Source organism: Mesoplodon bidens, assembly GCF_964165515.1.
Source record: "Mesoplodon bidens genome assembly, chromosome: 13".
Taxonomy (NCBI): domain Eukaryota; kingdom Metazoa; phylum Chordata; class Mammalia; order Artiodactyla; family Ziphiidae; genus Mesoplodon; species Mesoplodon bidens.
The window spans coordinates 26,358,449-26,378,089 of NC_138169.1; the positions used below are offsets into that span (position 1 = coordinate 26,358,449).

Consider the following 19,641-nt stretch of genomic DNA (forward strand, 5'->3'; position numbering starts at 1 on the left):
ATGGAGGCCTCTGTAATTGTTCCCACTCCTGGTCAAGATAGTAAATAAAAAGCAGTACCACATCCTAAGAGGAATGATAGAAAATTGTGCCACTCTTAGGATGTAAAGGACTCATGGGCGATGGTCCTTGTCATAGTTCCATATAATTCACCAATCTGTCCTTGCAGAAACCAGATTCATCCTGGAGGTTGGCTGAGACTTCTATAAACGTACCCAACTAGAAGCCCCAGTTGAACTGATGTGCCAGATGTGCTCCCTTTCCTTGAGCTCCCTTTCCTTTAGTTAGAAGCATTGTTATAGGAAGTTGTTTATTCTTTTTCTTTGCATCATCAAACAAATCTTGCAGTGGTTATAGGCATGTTGCTATCCTTTGAAAGACACGGAGACTTCATTCCATCGAAGGACACTGCTCAAGGATCATATTCACTTGTGCCCGTTGGAAAAACAGCAAATTTTCCAAGTGTCCAAGGTGATGGCTCTGCCTCCTCTAATCTTCTGCATCATCATCATCTATGTGGGATTTTAGCAGATCTTCGCGTTCCTTGTTGGTAAGGGTTTCTCTGTGCTCTTCCACATGTTCCTCAACATTGTCCTTGATCATGTCAGAGAAGCCTCCCCTACCAACTTCCCTTGCACCATTCAAGATATGCTTGACTTCTGTATCAGTAATGGGGAATCCCCTGAGATGGTTGATTTACCTTTCTCCATCATGGATCGCAACATGCATTGGCTGTCTTGGCCTTCAAGACGTCTGCAGCCTCTGCAGTAAGCACAGTTGTGGAGCTCTTCCATAAATCCATGATGCTGCAGGACTTTCCTGGTGGTCCAGTGGGTAAGACTCTACTCCCAACGCAGAGCTCCCAAAGTTATATCTTCTTCTTGGATTGATCCTTTGATCATTATGTAGTGTCCCTCATCTCTCTTAACAGTCTTTATTTTAAAGTCTGTTTTATCTGATATGAGTATTGCTACTCCAGCTTTCTTTTGATTTCCATTTGCATGGAATATCTTTTTCCATCCCTTCACTTTCAGTCTGTATGTGTCCCTAGGTTTGAAGTGTGTCTCTTGTAGACAGCATATATATGGGTCTTGTTTTTGTATCCATTCAGCCAGTCTGTGTCTTTTGGCTGGGGCATTTAATCCATTTACATTCAAGGTTATTATCAATATGTATGTTCCTATTCCCATTTTCTTTCTTGTTTTGGGTTTGTTTTTGTGGGTCTTCTTCTTTTGTGTTTCCTGCTTAGAGAAATTCCTTTAGCATTTGTTGTAAAGCTGGTTTGGTGGTGCTGAACTCTCTTAGCTTTTGTTTGTCTGAAAAGCTTTTGATTTCTCCATCGAATGTGAATGAGATCCTTGCTGTCTAGAGTAATCTTGGTTGTAGATTTTCTCTTTCATCACTTTAAGTATATCCTGCCACTCCCTTCTGGCCTGCAGAGTTTCCACTGAAAAATAAGCTGATAACTTTATGGGGATTCCTTTGTATGTTAATTTTTGTTTTTCCTTTGCTGCTTTTAATATTTTTTCTTTGAATTTAATTTTTGTTAGTTTGATTAATATGTGTCTTGGTGTGTTTTTCCTAGGGTTTATCCTGTATGGGACTCTCTGTGCTTCCTAGACTTGGGTGATTACTTCCTTTCCCATATTAGGGAAGTTTTCAACTATGATCTCTTTAAATATTTTTTCAGACCCTTTCTTTTTCTCTTCTTCTCCTGGGACCCCTATAATTCGAATGTTGGTGCGTTTAGTGTTGTCCCAGAGGTCTCTGAGATTGTCTTCAATTCTTTTCATTCTCTTTTCTTTATTCTGCTCCTCAGCAGTCATTTCCACCATTTTGTTTTCCAGCTCACTTATTTGTTCTTCTGCCTCAGTTATTCTGTTATTGATTCCTTCTCGTGTATTTTTCAGTTCAGTTATTGTGTTGTTCATCTTTGTTTGTTCTTTAGTTCTTCTAGATCTTTGTTAAACATTTCTTGTATTTTCTGAATCTGTGCTTCCATTCTATTTCCGAGATTCTGGATCATCTTTACTGTCATTACTCTGAATTCTTTTTCAGGTAGATTGCCTATTTCCTCTTCATTTATTTGGTCTTGTAGGTTTTTACCTTGTGACATATTTTTTTGCCATATCACTTTTTTTTTTTTTTTTTTTAATGAGCGGGATTGTGTTCCTGCTTTACTGGTTGTTTGGCCTGATGCTTCCAACACTGGAGTTTGTAGGCTAATGGGTAAAGCTGGGTCTTGGTGGTGAGAGGAGGACCTCCATGAGACCTCACTCCAATGAATAGTCCCTGGGGTCCGAGGTTCTCTGTTAGTCCAGTGGTTTGGACTCAGGGCTCCCACCGCAGGAGCTTTGGCCCAACCCCAGGCTCAGGAACCAAGATCCCAAAAGCCGCGTGGGGTGGCAAAACAACAAAACAAAACAAAACAAAGTAAAAAAATAAGACTGGGAAACTAACAGATATGTTAAAAAGAACGTAAAAATAAAAATAGAGGTGAATCAACAACCGGAAGGTACATCAGTACCACAATAGTAAAAAAGAGGAGGAGGGAAAAGAAAAAAAAAAAAAGAAAGGGGGGGAAAGGCCTTGGCTGTGGAGGGCAGGGCCTAAGCAAGGGCGAGGTTTGGGTGGTTGGCAGGGCCAATACTCAGGACCCACAGGGCTGGAAAAGGCCCTGGGAGCTGTGGGGGGTGGGGCTTAGGCTCAAGGAACAGAAGGGGCCCAGGCGTGCCTCCCAACCCTGGTCTCAGAGGGCAGAGGGCCTCACCTGGGAGCCCAGCAGGCTTCCTGGACTCGAGTGGGAGGGACAAACGCCCTCCTCTACTCTCCTGCTCCTCTGGTCTGGGGTCTGGGAGGGCCCCTCCTAATCTCCCTGGCCTCAGGGGCGCTGATCCTGCCTGGCCTTCACTTCTCCTCCCCCCTCAGCCCCCTTACGTCCTACTGGTTCACTCTGGGGTTCTTCCCGTCTCCTTGGGCGTCAGGGTCCCCCACCAGCAGCCAGCAGGTGCCCTAGTTGTGGGGAGACGCTAACTCCGCATCTTCCCATACTGCCATCTTGACTCTGCCTTCCCTTTATTTCTGATAAAATAATTTGTCTCTCTGTTCTTTTGGGTGTGGAATCCGTGTCCTCCCCTCCCCCACCCCCTGCATCACCAGGGAGCCTGAGATATTGGCAGACAGGAAACCTGGGGGCTGGTTGATCAGGCCCCAGGGACAGCCCCACCAGGCCCCTGCTGCCCCAGGGCATGGGCCTGGACTCTGCCACTGTTCTGCCCCAGGCCCATGCCACCCCATAGAATAACACCCAGTGACATCCTCAGACGGAAATGGACAGTTGGGTTGGAAATGGGAAAAGATGGAGAACAACCCAGTCCAGGGGAGGGTGAGACTTAAAGGAATAACATTAATAAATTTACACCCATAAAATTGACCACAAAGATGAAATAGACAAATTCCTTGGAAATCATTTTCCCAAAAGTAACAGAAGAATACATAGTAAATCTAAAATGTCCTATATCTGCTAAAGAAACAGAATCTCTGGGACTTCCCTGGTGGCACAGTGCTTAAGAATCTGCCTGCCAATGCAGGGGACAGGGGTTCCAGCCCTGGTCTGGGAAGATCCCGCATGCTGCGGCGGAACTAAGTTCATGGACCACAACTACTGAGCCTGTGCTCTAGAGCCTGCTAGCCACAACTACTGAGCCCGTGTACCACAACTACTGAAGCCTGCGCGCCTAGAGCCTGTGCTCCACAACAGGAGAAGTCACCGCAATGAGAAGCCCATGCATCACAACAAAGATTAGCCCCCCGCCCGCCGCAACTAGGGAAAGCACGCGTGCAGCAACGAAGACGCAATGCAGCCAAAAATAAGTAAATAAACGAAAAATATTTTTTTTAAAAAGAAATAGAATCTCTAAATTTTTCAGTTTCCTCCCAAGAAAACCCCATGTCTAGATGGCTTCCCTGTGAATTTCCCTAAGCATTTAAAGCCCTAGCACTAGCCCTACTGAGGCCCCACTGCTAGAGGTGAGCAGCCCGGCTCACCTGCCCCCCCAGTGAAGAGGGGAGGTCCTCTCTGTGCAGATCAGCTCCCCTCCTTAGCGCCGGGCCCACCCTCCCTGCGTTCTGTCAAGATGGCCCCGCGAAGGGTGACCTGGGAAGGCACTGGAAGGCAGCCTTGGGCTCCTGGGGCACTGAGCACCGGGAGGCAGGAGTTGGTGCCCCTGTTCAACAGCCTCCACGTCTCTCAGGGACGTGCCCACAGCGCCCCCTGATGCTTACGAAAAGGTATTACAGGCACTGCCTGCTGACTCCAGCCTTCCCTGACCCTGAACACACACACACACACACACACACACACACACCCACACACACACACCACACCACCCCCCGTAAAAACGCGGCAAATTCAACCCTTAACAGTAGCGTTTAGGAGAGAGTACCTATTAGAAATGTTCCTTGTCGGAGGGATAAATTAGGAGTTTGGGATTAACATATATACACTACTATATATAAAATAGATAAATGACAAGGACCTACTGCATAGCACAGGGAACTATATTCAGTATCTTGTAATAACCTAAAATGGAAAAGAATCTGAAAAAATATATATAGGTCCAGCCAAACTGACTTCCAAGTATAAAAGTCACAGTGGTTTATGATATATCAATATACCATAGTTAGCCACGGAGGCAGACATGCATGTGGAGCTGACATAAGTAAGATGTGAGCACAAGAAACAGGAAAATGCCTTCTGGGATTCAGCTGCCTAGTTTTGAAACTTGGCTCTGTCATTTACACCTGTGTGACCTGTTTCCTCATAAAATCAAGATAATAACAATATCTAGTCCCTAATGTTGCAACGAGAATCAAATGCGTTAAAAATAGAGATGTGCCTAGAACAGAGTAAGCATGGGGTGGTGTTGACTTTTTTTTTTTTTTTGACTGCGCTGTGATCTTAGTTCCCCCACCAGGGATCGAACCTGCGCCACCCACGTTGGAAGCACAGAGTCTTAACTACTGGACTGCCAGGGAAGTCCTGGTGTAGACTATTAACAGAACTATGAAGATCATGGCCCAGCCTGTGTCCAATCGGAGAGAAGAGAGACCCAGGAGCTCTCAGCCATATCATCCACCACACCCAGCACCCATGCATAAGTGAGGAGGGTCTAAGGGTCCCTCTGACTCTGAGTCATTTGTCCATGTAAAGGTCACCAGGACAGCCTGATGGCAGCTCCTTGGGAGGTCTGTGGGGAGGACTCAGCTGCAGGGCTGCCCAGGCACAGAGCACAGGCCAGCTGCAGTTTCTCAGAGCTGATGGAGACCCCCAGGCTTCCAGAGCCGACCACTCAGGTCCCCCTGTGGGTCCAGGCCTCAAGTCCTTCCCCCTGCTCTGCAGAATGAACCCCTGAGCTGGGTTAAATTATGGAGCTCTGGTTTTGCCTTTCTGCCAACTGGTGGCACCCGGGATCCAACATTAGCCCTGGACTCCTTAAGTGGGGGCTGTGTGGAGACAGACTGTAAGGTGGCAGGGTCGGGGCCAGGAGAGAGGTGGATCAGGATGGTGGCAGCCAAGGCAGGGATGATTGATAGGATCTCAAATATATTTTGAACATAGTGATAGATAAGGGGTGAGAAAAATAGAGGAATCCAGGATGCCTGCAGGCACTGGGCTTGAGCAACCAGGACGATGGGGTTGCCATTTTGGAGATAGAGAACCTGCCAAGGAATGGGTTTGCACCAGGAGTTCTGTTTTGAAAGTGAAATCTCAATTTTTGAGACTCAATTTTTTGGCATTTCTCAATCTTAATTTGTAGAATTTTTCTTTTTCCAGACTATAAGGTCTAGTCTTCCAATAAAGGCAAGTTGGGGGAAATGTCTAAGGTAGCAAAGGAATTGTGTGCACGCTATTATTTAAAAGATATTAAAATAAAGCCACGAGGGCTTCCCTGGTGGTGCAGTGGTTGGGGGTCCGCCTGCCGATGCAGGGGACGCGGGTTCGTGCCCCGGTCCGGGAAGATCCCACATGCCGCAGAGCGGCTGGGCCCATGAGCCATGGCCGCTGAGCCTGCGCATCAGAGCCTGTGCTCCGCAATGGGAGAGGCCACAGCGGTGAGAGGCCCGCATACCGCAAAAAACAATAAATAAATAAAATAAAGCCACGAAAATTACTTTAAACCTTCCACAAACCTATTGCTATAACACAAAAAATTACTTTTATTTTCCAATTCATCTTCCAGATATGTTTTACATAGTTCATTCACTCATTCCACAAATGTTTATAGCATTGAAAGAAGCCTGCTATACACACATCTGTAGTTTTTAGTTTAATTATTAGCAGTATATATGTTTTCATGCTTAACATCCAGTTTTCATCTTTGTAGGTAATTATTATTGCCTCCCCGCGGCGAGGAAGAACGGGGTGGAGGGCTTGGGGACCCCGGCCACGGTGGGGTTTGGGGACCTCTGGGGACCCAGGCGGGGAGGGGTCGGGTGGGGTTTGGGGACCTGTGTGGGCCCCGCGTGCTAGGGCTGACTGGAGGAAGTGCCCCGGAACGCGCGGGCCTCGGAACCTGTGGACGCGGGTGTGCGGCGCCGGAGGGCAGAGGGGGACGCCGTCCGCAGACGGACCCGGAAGCAGGTCGCCTCCGGTCGCCGGGAGCGGGAGGCGGAGCGGAACGGGACCCGGGACGCGGGTGAGCGGCGGGCGGCGGGCGGCTCGGGGTGTGGGCCCAGCCCCGCCTCTGGGAGCTGGTACCGGCCGGGCTCTGCATTCTCGGCGCCTCCCCCCGGGCCAGTGGGTTCGGGGAGTGACCGGAGGCAGCAGGCGCTGCGGCTGGAGCCCCTCCGCGCCGAGTCCCCCGCAGCCCCCCAAGGCGGGGTCCGCGTCGCAGGCGGGGACAGAGGCCGCGCCGCGTCGGGCAGGGTTGGGGTCCAGGCGTTGTCCGCCGCCCCCGGCCCGGTCCGGTCTGGAGGGCGCCGGGGTGTGTTTCTCTGAGTAGTTGGTGTAGACGCGGGGGGTGGGCTGCAGAGGGCACTTTTGTGGACAAATTAGCTGGAATCCTGGGAAGTATTTTCTTACAGTGGCCTCGTCTTCCTTCTTTGTCGCTCAGCCTGTGAGAACAGGACGTGGGAAAGTCACCCCAACGCGGGCTTGGTGGCCAGGGAGCCATGGAGTCCCTAGAGACTTGCCAAAGATCACTGACACTAGTCTGTATTGTTCTGAACCTTAGTCTACTCATAGTTTAAAAAGTTACAGCACAGGCTTCGTAGGGTTGCTAGAAAGATTAAACGAAGTAGCGTTTACAGCTGTAGCGTGCCTGCAAGGGAGGAGCTTAAGAAAGGGTTCTTTCCCTGACTGCATAGGTGTTTGCTAAAGTCACTAAGGTGGGAAATCCTAGGCCTGTAAATGCTGTGCGGACCACTGCTAGGCCTCCACTCTCAAGCTGAATCCACCTGTGCATAAGACACTGACATGGAAGGACTTTATCCACTGTGTCTCCCAAGGATATGTACCATTGTGGTATTGCTGGTGAGTTGATAGGCTAACCTCTACTCTCCTTGACTTTCAGCCCTCTTAATTACAGCCCTAATTTGGGGTGTTTGCTGTCAACATCCTCTTAGCACTTGCTAATCTCCCTTTTTGAAATAAGGGGACAAACTTCAGGCTCGGAGCTTTGGCAGGCAACAAGCTCAAACTTGACAGACCATGTAGGTTACTGGAAAGAATCTAGTTCTGGTTATTGATTACAGGCTTTCAGCTCCTAAGAGGCTATGAAATTTCCCTTTTTTATATATTTAAGCTTTTTCTTCAAGGCAGAAACTTAAGTGAATAATAATGTTGGTAAGGCAGAGGTATTAAGATGGTGTATAAATGAAGTTTGCAAGCCACTGCTCTCAGCTTCTGTTCTCATTGGCTTCCATTTTGAAATTGGAGATGTGCCTTAATGGAAAAATAGGGAGGCCCCAAGATTATCACAGGCAGTTAATCAGTTAAGACTGCCAAAATCTTTTAAAATGTGGAACCTGGTGCAGTTTAAAAAGAAAAAAGAAAAAAAAAAGTACCTGGCTGGAAGTAAGGAAGCATGAGTTTCAGCCCCAACTTGGTAAATTTCCCAGCTTACCTTTGGAAAATCGCTTTCTCTGGGTGTTTGTTCTCTCTTGAGATGGTTGTACTGGATCATCACCAAGACTCCTTCCCCCAGGATTCCATGATTCCATATCCTTAAAGGGATTTTTTTCCCCTAATAAAGCAGTGGTACTCAGGAGGTTACAAAGTACTCATGCAGTAGTGGAGTATAAACTGTTAAACCAGAAGCCCTGTTTCTTTAGAGCCAGAGCTGCTGGAGACAGGCCACATATCAACTGTGGAATAGCAACTACACAGTGACAGGTGGACAGGTGCTCTGAACTTGGGACTGATGCTGATATGACTTCTGTGACTGTCCAATTGTATCCCTTGTCCTGGATAAATGAGGTAATCCCTTTGAAGATGCTAGGGCAAAATGTCTCTAAAGGGATCTTTACAGAAGAATATGTTAATTATTTACTGGAAGAATATTTAGGATCCTTAGGTATGAAGGGGAGTAGTGAAGATGTAAAACTTCCAGAAACACCATGGAAAAAAGAACACTGAGGGGCTTCCCTGGTGGCGCAGTGGTTAGGAATCCACTTGCCAATGCAGGGGACACGGGTTCAAGCCCTGGTCCGGGAAGTTCCCACATGCCGTGGAGCAACTAAGCCCAAGCGCCACAACTACTGAGCCTGCACTCTAGAGCCCGCGAGCCACAACTACTGAGCCTGCGTGCCACAACTACTGAAGCCTGTGCGCCTAGAGTCCACGCTCCATGACAGAAGCCACCGCAGTGAGAAGCCCGCGCACCGCGACGAAGAGTAGCCCCCGCTCACTGCAACTAGAGAAAGCCTGCACTTAGCAACGAAGACCCAATGCAGCCAAAAATAAATAATTTTTTTAAGAAAAGAAAAAAGAACATGGAGTAGATGAAATGTTTGCAATACTCTTACAGATTTAAAGTCAGTTTTTCAATTTTAGACATCAAAGAAAGTATTTTTCTTATTCACTTTGCAGGTAAAATTGCTCTTTTATTTATTCAGTCAGTATTTGCTCATCGTCTGTTACTTGTCATTAGAGTAACAGCCCTGTCCTCTTGGAGTTTACGTACGTTCTAGGAACTGTGAGACAAAAAAATAAATACGTAGCTGGAGAGGCTCTCAGGTATAGTGGTCAGTGCTGTAGGGAAGCAAAGCAGGGCTGCCGCTCCGCCCAGGGTGCTCACAGAGGCTGGACAGGATGAGGGCTGCGCATGTGTGTTTAAGTCCTGCCGCTTGATCTCTGGTCTTCCTGACCCTACGATTCCTGCCGTGGGGCAGCACAGCACCCCCACCGAGGGCACTGGCAGGACAGTTACACCATAATTGCTGGCTGCTCTTGTGATGCAGAAGTGAGAAAACCTAAGGGAACGTTTTAGGATAAGTCCTTCCTACTTTGGAAGGGATGGGAAACTCCCTTTGCTGCCAGTTTCCCCTTCTGGCCTCTGGCTTCTGTGGGCGAGAGAAGGGGAGTCCCTGGGCCGCCTTGAAACTCTGCCCCCGGACACTGCACAGCTCATGCCTGCCCTGTGCCACCCCTGCTCTGCCCCTCGTGGCACAGGGCGACACACTGAGCGTGCAGTGGGTGCTCTGTAAATCATGTGGGATCCCTGAGCTCGTCCCTGGATGTGGGACTGCTACGGCCACATGCTCGTAGTTTTGAGAGATGTCATCAAGTCGCTCCGGTCAAGTTCCACCAGCCACGTCCGGGTCTGCCTGCCCCCCAGCCCCACCACCTGCAACCCTTGCTGGTGACATAAATACAGGCCTGTTCTAGCTGTACTTTGCTTGGGGGAATGTTTTGGACATCAGGTCATACCGTAAAGAGCTAATTTCCTCATTATCTAAACGACTCCTAAAATAAGACAGCAACTCTCTTGGAAAAAATGGGTACAAATATGAATAAACAGCTCACAGGAAAGGATCCATCCTGTCTTTCCCTAAAAAAGGGAGAATCCTTTAAAGAAGAGTTAGTGCCTGAGCCGGGCCTTTGACAGTAGAGCTGCCTTCCCCAGGATCCGTGGAGCATTCCAGGCAAATGGATGTATTTTTTTCTTTAGACGACAATGTCCAATTTAACCGGCCAGACCCTGGCCTGCAAAGTGAGAGGTGGAGCAGGGCAAGTGGGGAGGTAGGTCAGAGCCTTTTGCGAAGGGTCTCTCGAGCTCTGCTGGGGGCTGGATCTCCTGGCCAGTGGGTCTCAGCCCAGTCGGGAGTCAGGAGGACATGGGTGTCCAGCCTGGGCATCTGCATTGGGTAAAGTGCCCAGGGCACCCTCCTGTTCAGCCAAGGTGAGGATGCCGTCTCAGCCCTGGGGGTAAATGACGGCTCCACGGGAGGGGGGCCAGGCCCAAAGGCCCCCAGGGCTTCCTAGCGTGGATTTGGGGACAAAATCTGTCTGGGGTCATGGGGCCACCTCATCTTTTCAAGCAAAGCCGTGGTCCCGATCCAGTTCAGTTGCCCTAGGCAGTTGTCTGTCAGGTGCCTTCAGGTTTCCCTGAGCTTCTTTTTCTTGCCTCGGGTTTGTTTTGTTCTTTAAAGTGAGAGGTCCCACTGGAAGCATCGTTGTTTTCTGCGTGTCTTTTCTCTTAGGAGTTGGCATGGCAGCAGCATGATGCTGCCCTAGGGCAGTGTGTGAGCTGTTTCACTGCCATTTCCCTGAGAGCGGAGTGAAGCAGGGTGCTGGCAGCCTGAGACGAGATGAAGACGGTGCTCATGGTGGCTGAGAAGCCGTCCTTGGCCCAGTCCATCGCCAGAATCCTCTCTCGAGGTAGGAGGGCAGCCCCGGCGCTCTCAACGGCTTTGATCTGTGAGCATGGGCGTTCCTGCTCTGCAGGTCAATCCTTTCTTCTTCCTAAGCAACCCCAGCCTGCTGGAGTCAAGTCTGTTCAGGACAGCAGGCGTGGATGAAGCCCTCGGTCACTAAGTCACTTAGTCCCTGTGGGGTACGATTACTGCCATGCTGAGCGTGAGCCGGGACTCCCACAAGGTGCAGGCGCAGCTGGCAGCACGTGGCAGGCAGGCCACTGGGCGAGTGCTGCGCCGGGCAGGGTGGTCAGTCACGAGCAGCAGAAATGAGCCCTGCTGACTTGCACAGAAAGAGTCCACTGGAAGGACCCCACCCGGCCTAGTCTGCTGAGGCCATGCCGTGGGTGTCAGCACCACCGCCCTGTGGACGCCCCGCTGCAGCTGCACCCACGCCCCACACGCCACTTGATGGTGCCACGAGGCTGAGCCGTGCCCCTGAGACCCCAGGGCACTGGGAAAGAGAACACCTGCCCTTGCCTCACCCCAGCCCCTGGGTGGTTAGTGGGTGCTGGGGACCCAGAGATGGCAGGTGTCCACCTTGACCTCCCCTCAGTCCAGCGGCTGAAGGAAGAGGAGACCCCAGGGCAGCAGGCTGAGAAGTCATCTGAAGAGGAGGGGAGACCCTGGAAGTGCCCAGTCCCCAGAGGCCAAGAAAGTTCAGGGAAGGGGCCATTGGTTGGGAGTGGAGAGGTCACCCTGGAGTTCGATAGTTAGGGGGTCTCTGGGGAACCTCTGAGTAGGGTTTGAAAGGGGCAGAAATCAGATTCAGGAGTGAACACAGAAATGCAGAGAACGACCCGAGAGTGTCTGCTCTTGAGCGTCCAGAGGGGGCGCTCTCGGCCCCCACACACACCCAGCTCTGCATGTTTCCCCTGAGAGCCGCTAGATCTCTCAGCACCCGGTGACTGCTGCAGCCTGAGGAATGTTGTCACTGACCGCTGTGGGGAGGGGACCCCGGCCCTCCAGGAGGCAGCGTCAGGACCCCGGGTCCCCGCATGGCTGTGCTTCTCCTGCAGGGAGCATGTCCTCACGCAAAGGGCTGAACGGGACGTGCTCAGTGCACGAGTACACCGGGACCTTCACTGGCCAGCTGGTCCGCTTCAAGATGACGTCCGTCTGTGGTCATGTGATGACCCTGGACTTCCTGGGTGAGCCCCTGCCCCCCTGCCCACCTTCCATTGCACTGAGGAGCCCTGCCTTGTGCTGCCCAGGGTCCAGTTGGAGCCCAGGGCAGGCTCCGGGCAGAGAGGTTTGTCCAGAACCCATGAGTCCTGAGGCCAGCAGACTGTGGAGAGCTGACCTGGGGTCCCTGTCCCAGTGGTGCCCCTTGGTCACTGTGAGCCCTGCACCTTCCTGTGCAGAGTGGAGGCAGTGGTCCCCACCTGAGCAGGGGCCTGGCCCGTGCAGGCATTCCACAGAGGGCTGCTGCCCCTGCGAGTATGACCTTTGTCCTGCAGTCCATCAGTGGTGATTGGAAGGCCAGCATCAGTGACCCAGTGGGGCTGGGTGCAGGGTCTCAGTTGATGTGGGTCGGACCTGGGCTCTGACCCTCGCTCCACCAGAGCTGGGCCTCCGTGCATTTCTGCTTCTCGTGTGTGAAGGGTCTGAGATCAGTGCCATCGCCTCCCAGGACTGTTTGAGGCCCCAGTGGGGCGGGAGGTGCAGCACTGAGCGCGGGCCGCTCACAGCAGAGCCTCGGCAGTTCTTGCTCCCCTTGGGGCAGGGCATTCGGACCCTGAAGTCAGGGAGCTGGGGCTTGAACTTGGCTGTGTCTGACCAGCGACGCCTAGAAGGAAGCCTACAGGCTGGGCATTTGAGGCCCGAACGCCAAGTAGAGAAGTGTGGGGGATGCGCTGGACGGGGGGCCTGAGGACACTGAGGCCCCCCGGGATCTGCTGAGCACCTGTCGGGGGCCGGCCAAGTGCTGGGTGGGGAGAGGGTACAGAAACCAGCTGGAGGAGGAGACAGGGCATGAGTGGCAGTGAGACCACCAGGAGCGGTGCCCCCAGCCACGGAGAACATCCGGGAGCAGCTCCCACGCGGGGCTCAAGTGTGTTGCCGGCTCACAGCTCAGGCGAAGGGAGGCCCTGCTCTGGGCAAAGGGTTTTCCGAACCTCCCTCTCCCCACCCTCCTCCTGGGGTCCAAGTCCCAGGAAGCGTGAAGTGTGATCTGGACGTCCAATGCCTGTGTTTGTAGGAAAGTACAACAAGTGGGACAAGGTGGACCCCGCCGAGCTGTTCAGCCAAGCCCCAACGGAGAAGAAGGAGGCCAACCCCAAGCTGAACATGGTGAAGTTCCTGCAGGTGCGTCCTGAGTGTGAGGGAGCACCCCCAGCCCACCCCCCGAGGTGCCCTTAGGCCCACTCCTCCCCCACAGTCAGCCTGGGCTCCCCGGCGCCTGGGGCAACATCCTGCTTTTAAAATAGTTTGGTGGTGGTGATTTCCTAATTTTAAAACAAGTGCATACATGTGATGAAAATTAGAAAATACAAGTAAGTAAAAAGAAGAAAAATTAATTATAATCTCACTATCCAAGACAACTACTGTTAATACTTAGTTATTTCATTTTAGCTTTTTTTTAAATGCGGTTTTGGAGGTTAAGATCACGTGGCATTTATAACTTTTTTGTCCAAAAAACAGCAGTTCTGAACTAAATTCTTTGCTGAGAGGCTAAGCCAGCCTGACTGTAGCCAGCTCCTTGGCTCAGCCTGGGCCCTGCCCTGGGCTTCGGGGCCGGGCTCTGCTCCGCCAGCCGGGCGGGGGCACCATGGGCAGGCACTGGGGGCCGAGGCAGATGTGATTCCCCATGTGCTATGCTCAGGTGGAGGGCAAAGGCTGTGACTACATCGTACTGTGGCTGGACTGCGACAAGGAGGGAGAGAACATCTGCTTCGAGGTGAGGGGGCTGGGGGTCCATACATCGGCCTTCCCGCCGCTGTCATGCCACTCCTGGGGCTGATGCTGCCAGGGGAACCACGGCACAGGCTTAAATTCTGCTGATTCTGTAGATATTTTAAGATGCACGGGCTCTACCCAGGGGAGGGAGTGTCCCTTTGCCTGAGGGGCACATTGTGAGGAAGCCACGGGGCAGGATTTCCTAGATGGAGGACTGCCTGGAGGAGAGGGTGGGTTCTGAGCATCGCACCCTCCCAGAGCCATGCAGGGACCTTCAGCCAGTGCTGCTTGACACCCTTTCACCTACCTCCTCCTTCTCCCCCCGCCCCCCAAGCTGTGCCCTCCCGCCTCCCGTCTCTGCCAGCCCCCAGGCGCCCCCCCTCAGGCTGGAAGCAGGTGGCAGCTCCCAGGCCTGCCTCCCACAGGAGCCCCTCAGGCTGGAACACCCCAGCTCTCACCTGGGACCTGGCACCTCAGGGAACTGTTCCCAGACACTCCTCTCCCGACCCCTCCCCTGCAGGGCTGCTCCTCCCCAGGGACCTTTGCGTCTGGGGTGGAGAATGTTGGCAGCTCACGGGCTTTCTCCCCTCAGAAACGGAGCCACTCCTTCCCCATAAGGAAGCTGCATGGCCAGGCTCCAGCGGCGACTCCCCTCCCGCTGCACGGCCTTCACTAACTCTTAGTGAGTCTGGGCTCCAGGCCCCCCACGTCCCCCACCCTGCTCTAGCCCTGAGATGCACCGGCCCCCACTCCTATCCACTGCATTTTCTTCTTTTCCCTTCTCTGTCTTTCCTCCAGTCCCTGGAAAGTCTCCCAAATCCCCTCGGCCCTCCCAGCACTCCCTCCTCTAGAAGGCGGGAAAGTGGGTGGAGCGGGGTGGACTTGGAGGCTGGGGTCCCTTGTGTCCCCTGCAGTAGCGCCTCCTGGTTTGGGGGTGGAAGCCACTGTAGGAAGAGAGAGGGTAGCAGTAGGAAGGGGGTTTGAACACAGTGGTGGACAGAAGGAAAGGAAGCGCATGGCAGGGGGCCCGTGGAGACTGAGGCTCCAGGAGGAGAGGGCAGTGGACGGGGCCTGGCACCCAGGTGAGGTGAGGTGTGGGCATTACAGCCGGCCGCCTCCCCAGGTCCTGGACGCGGTGCTGCCCGTCATGAATCAGGCCCACAGTGGCGAGAAGACAGTGTTCCGGGCCCGGTTCAGCTCCATCACTGACACAGACATCTGCACTGCCATGGTCCGCCTGGGTGAGCCCGACCACAACGAGGCACTCTCAGTGGATGCGCGGCAGGAGCTGGACCTGCGCATTGGCTGCGCCTTCACCAGGTGCCGCCCACCCCCTGGCCAGGCCACTGCCTCGCCTGGCTCCCGGCCTCCCCCCAGGCCTGGTCGGCAACAGGAGATTGTCAGCATTTTAAAATCCCCAAGAAAACTGTCTCTTTAGCTGACGCAGACCACAGAGGTCCCCTCTCGACAAGCAGGGTGGGCAGGTCTTGAGGGGGTGGAGGGGTACAGAATAAAATAGGGCTTCCGGCCAGGGTGGACAGAGCCTCTGCTCTTCCCTTTCCATCTTTTGAGCAGGGAGCTGTTGCCTTGGCCTCCTCCCACACCGACCAGGCAGCCTCCTGCCCCACTCCCACGGGCAGCTAATGATGGTATTTGAGTGAATGTGTGACCAATATGTCCTCCTCTCCCCCCAACCCCCTTTATAGGTTTCAGACTAAATACTTCCAGGGGAAATACGGCAACCTAGACAGCTCGCTCATCTCCTTCGGGCCATGCCAGACCCCCACGCTGGGCTTCTGTGTGGAGAGACATGATAAAATCCAGTCCTTCAAACCGGAGACCTACTGGGTGCTGCAGGCCAAGGTTCACTTCCTTTTCCTGTTCATGCTGGGTCTTTCCGGGTTTGGATATGGATTCTGAGAGCCTCCATCATCATTGTCATAGTCCCCAGGCCAAGGGCACAGCTGTGGGTGGCTGTCCCACCAGGAAGTTGTTGCAGGTGCCCAGGGAAGGGCCCCCAGCTTTCGTGGAGGCCGCAGGACAAGGCCAGGCCTGGACGCTCTGGCAGCTCAGGGTGAGGTCACCCGCCAGGCCCACGGTTGGGGTGGTCAGGTCCAAGGACTGGACTGAGGGCCACAGGCTGCTGACTTTCGAGCTTCTAAGAAGTCTTGGAACCCCTGCTCCAAGTAAAAAGGAAGGTTTTTCTAAGATTTAGAGCATAATACAGAGCTGCTTCAGTCAACACAGGGCTGGGGTCTCCTAGGTGGGGCCACATCTAGTGCCAGTGGGGCTTAGGGGATGAGAGGTGGGGGCTCCGATGCTCCCTAAGGACACCTCAGCCTCGGCTTGGGGCTCCCCTCCTGAGGCCGTCTGGCTGATCTCAGCAAGGAGGCTTTGTGTCAGAGGCAGCCTCCACTTGGGGAGGGGCTGGGCCTCAACCTGCACACCTGCGGCTGTGCACCTGAACAGGTACAGCCGAGAGACTTTAGCGGCAGGGCCCAGGCGAGGACCAGCTCTGTCTGCCCCAATTCTCCCTGCTGGCGCTGGCTCACCTGGATGCTTTCTCTCCCTGCTCTCCTGTTCCCCTCCTGCAGGTGGATGCCGATAAGGACCGATCCCTCCTTTTGGACTGGGACCGAGTGCGTGTGTTCGACCGGGAGATCGCACAGATGTTCCTGAACATGACCAAGCTGGAGAAGGAGGCCCAGGTGGGCTGCTCCACCCACATCAGTCCCATCTGCCTTGGGGGGAGCCTCAGAAGACTCTGCTGACCTAGGCTTATATCTTTCTCTGCCTTTCTGGAACACAGACACTTTATTTTTAATTTTTTTTATTTTTTGCTTTATAACAAATTTAATCAGTTATACATATACATATGTTCCCATATCCCCTCCCTTTTGCGTCTCCCTCCCACCCTCCCTATCCCACCCCTCCAGGCGGTCACAAAGCACCGAGCTGATCTCCCTGTGCTATGCGGCTGCTTCCCACTAGCTATCTACCTTATGTTTGGTAGTGTATATATGTCCATGCCGCTCTTTCACTTTGTCACAGCTTACCCTTCCCCCTCCCCATATCCTCAAGTCCATTCTCTAGTAGGTCTGTGTCTGTATTCCTGTCTTACCCCTATGTTCTTCATGACATTTTTTTTTCTTAAATTCCATATATATGTGTCAGCATAGAGTATTTGTCTTTCCCTTTCTGACTTACTTCACTCTGTATGACAGACTCTAGGTCCATCCACCTCATTACAAATAGCTCAATTTCATTTCTTTTTATGGCTGAGTAATATTCCATTGTATATATGTGCCACATCTTCTTTACCCATTCATCCGATGATGGACACTTAGGTTGTTTCCATCTCCGGGCTATTGTAAATAGGGCTGCTATGAACATTTTGGTACATGTCTCTTTTTGAATTATGGTTTTCTCAGGGTATATGCCCAGTAGTGGAATTGCTGGGTCATATGGTAGTTCTATTTGTAGTTTTTTAAGGAACCTCCATACCGTTCTCCATAGTGGCTGTACCAATTCACATTCCCACCAGCAGTGCAAGAGTGTTCCTTTTTTTCCACACCCTCTCCAGCATTTATTGTTTGTAGATTTTTTTTTTAAGTTTATTTATTTATTTTTTTAATTAGTTTCTGCTTTATAACAAAGTGAATCAGTCATACATATACATCTGTTCCCACATCCCTTCCCTCATGCATCTCCCTCCCTCCCACCCTCCCCATCCCACCCCTCCAGGCGGTCACAAAGCACCGAGCTGATCTCCCTGTGCTCTGCGGCTGCTTCCCACTATCTATCTACCTTACGTTTGGTAGTGTATACACGTCCATGCCTCTCTTTCGCCTTGTCACAGCCCACCCTTCCCCCTCCCCATATCCTCAAGTCCATTCTCAAGTAGGTCTGCGTCTTCATTCCCGTTTTGCCCCTAGGTTCTTCATGACATTTTTTTTTTTTAAATTCCGTATATATGTGTTAGCATACGGTATTTGTCTTTCTCTTTCTGACTAACTTCACTCTGTATGACAGACTCTAGGTCTATCCACCTCATTACAAATAGCTCAGTTTCGTTTCTTTTTATGGCTGAGTAATATTCCATTGTATATATGTGCCACATCTTCTTTATCCATTCATCCGATGATGGACACTTAGGTTGTTTCCAGCTCCGGGCTATTGTGAATAGAGCTGCAATGAACATTTTGGTACATGTCTCTTTTTGAATTATGGTTTTCTCAGGGTATATGCCCAGTAGTGGGATTGCTGGGTCATATGGTAGTTCTATTTGTAGTTTTTTAAGGAACCTCCATACCGTTCTCCATAGTGGCTGTACCAATTCACATTCCCACCAGCAGTGCAAGAGTGTTCCCTTTTCTCCACACCCTCTCCAGCATTTATTGTTTCTAGATTCCTTGATGATGGCCATTCTGACTGGTGTGAGATGATATCTCATTGTAGTTTTGATTTGCATTTCTCTAATGATTAATGATGTTGAGCATTCTTTCATGTGTTTGTTGGCAGTCTGTATATCTTCTTTGGAGAAATGCCTATTTAAGTCTTCTGCCCATTTTTGGATTGGGTTGTCTGTTTTTTTGCTATTGAGCTGCATGAGCTGTTTATAAATTTTGGAGATTAATCCTTTGTCAGTTGCTTCATTTGCAAATATTTTCTCCCATTCTGAGGGTTGTCTTTTGGTCTTCTTTATGGTTTCCTTTGCTGTGCAAAAGCTTTGAAGTTTCATTAGGTCCCATTTGTTTATCTTTGTTTTTATTTCCATTTCTCTAGGAGGTGGGTCCAAAAGGATCTTGCTGTGATTTATGTCATAGAGTGTTCTACCTATGTTTTCCTCTAAGAGTTTGATAGTTTCTGGCCTTACATTTAAGTCTTTAATCCATTTTGAGCTTATTTTTGTGTATGGTGCTAGGGAATGATCTGATCTCAAACTTTTACATGTCCCTGTCCAGTTTTCCCAGCACCACTTATTGAAGAGGCTGTCCTTTCTCCACTGTACATTCCTGCCTCCTTTATCAAAGATAAGTTGGCCATATGTGCGTGGGTTTATCTCTGGGCTTTCTATCCTGATCCACTGATCTATCTTTCTGTTTTTATGCCAGTACCAGACTGTCTTAATTACTGTAGCTTTGTAGTATAGTCTGAAGTCAGGGAGCCTGATTCCTCCAGCTCCGTTTTTCGTTCTCAAGATTGCTTTAGCTATTCGGGGCCTTTTGTTTTTCCAAACAAATTTTGAAATTTTTTGTTCTAGTTCTGTGAAAAATGCCATTGGTAGTTTGATAGGGATTGCATTGAATCTGTAGATTGCTTTCGGTAGTAGAGTCATTTTCACAATATTGATTCTTCCAATCCAGGAGCATGGTATATCTCTCCATCTATTTGTATCATCTTTAATTTCTTTCATCAGTGTCTTATAGTTTTCTGCATACAGGTCTTTTGTCTCCTTAGGTAGGTTTATTCCTAGATATTTTATTCTTTTTGTTGCGATGGTAAATGGGAGTGTTTTCTTGATTTCATTTTCAGATTTTTCATCATTAGTGTATAGGAATGCCAGAGATTTCTGTACATTAATTTTATATCCTGCTACTTTACCAAATTCATTGATTAGCTCTAGTAGTTTTTCGGTAGCATCTTTAGGATTCTCTATGTATAGTATCATGTCATCTGCAAACAGTGACAGCTTTACTTCTTCTTTTCCAATTTGGATTCCTTTTATTTCCTTTTCTTCTCTGATGGCTGTGGCTAAAACTTCCAAAACTATGTTGAATAAGAGTGGTGAGAGTGGGCAGCCTTGTCTTGTTCCTGATCTTAGTGGA

At 50.8% G+C, this 19,641-nt stretch overlaps 1 protein-coding gene across 5 annotated transcripts in view; it reads left to right on the forward strand.

Moving 5' to 3' along the window:
- TOP3B (DNA topoisomerase III beta) overlaps positions 1–19,641 on the forward strand; it is a 121,376-nt gene that overhangs the window by 84,996 nt on the left and 16,739 nt on the right. The window contains exons 1-9 of one of the 5 annotated variants that reach the window (XM_081252428.1): positions 6,638–6,696; positions 7,367–7,532; positions 10,703–10,880; positions 11,935–12,066; positions 13,116–13,222; positions 13,740–13,814; positions 14,937–15,133; positions 15,520–15,676; positions 16,408–16,521. In XM_081252428.1, the coding sequence (XP_081108554.1) occupies positions 10,811–10,880; positions 11,935–12,066; positions 13,116–13,222; positions 13,740–13,814; positions 14,937–15,133; positions 15,520–15,676; positions 16,408–16,521 (852 nt within the window). In that variant the 5' untranslated portion in view covers positions 6,638–6,696; positions 7,367–7,532; positions 10,703–10,810. Of the gene's footprint in view, positions 1–6,608; positions 6,697–6,966; positions 6,985–7,366; positions 7,533–10,702; positions 10,881–11,934; positions 12,067–13,115; positions 13,223–13,739; positions 13,815–14,936; positions 15,134–15,519; positions 15,677–16,407; positions 16,522–19,641 lie in introns of those variants that run through there. The other 4 variants (XM_081252429.1, XM_081252427.1, XM_081252430.1 and 1 more) reach the window with 4 other exon arrangements.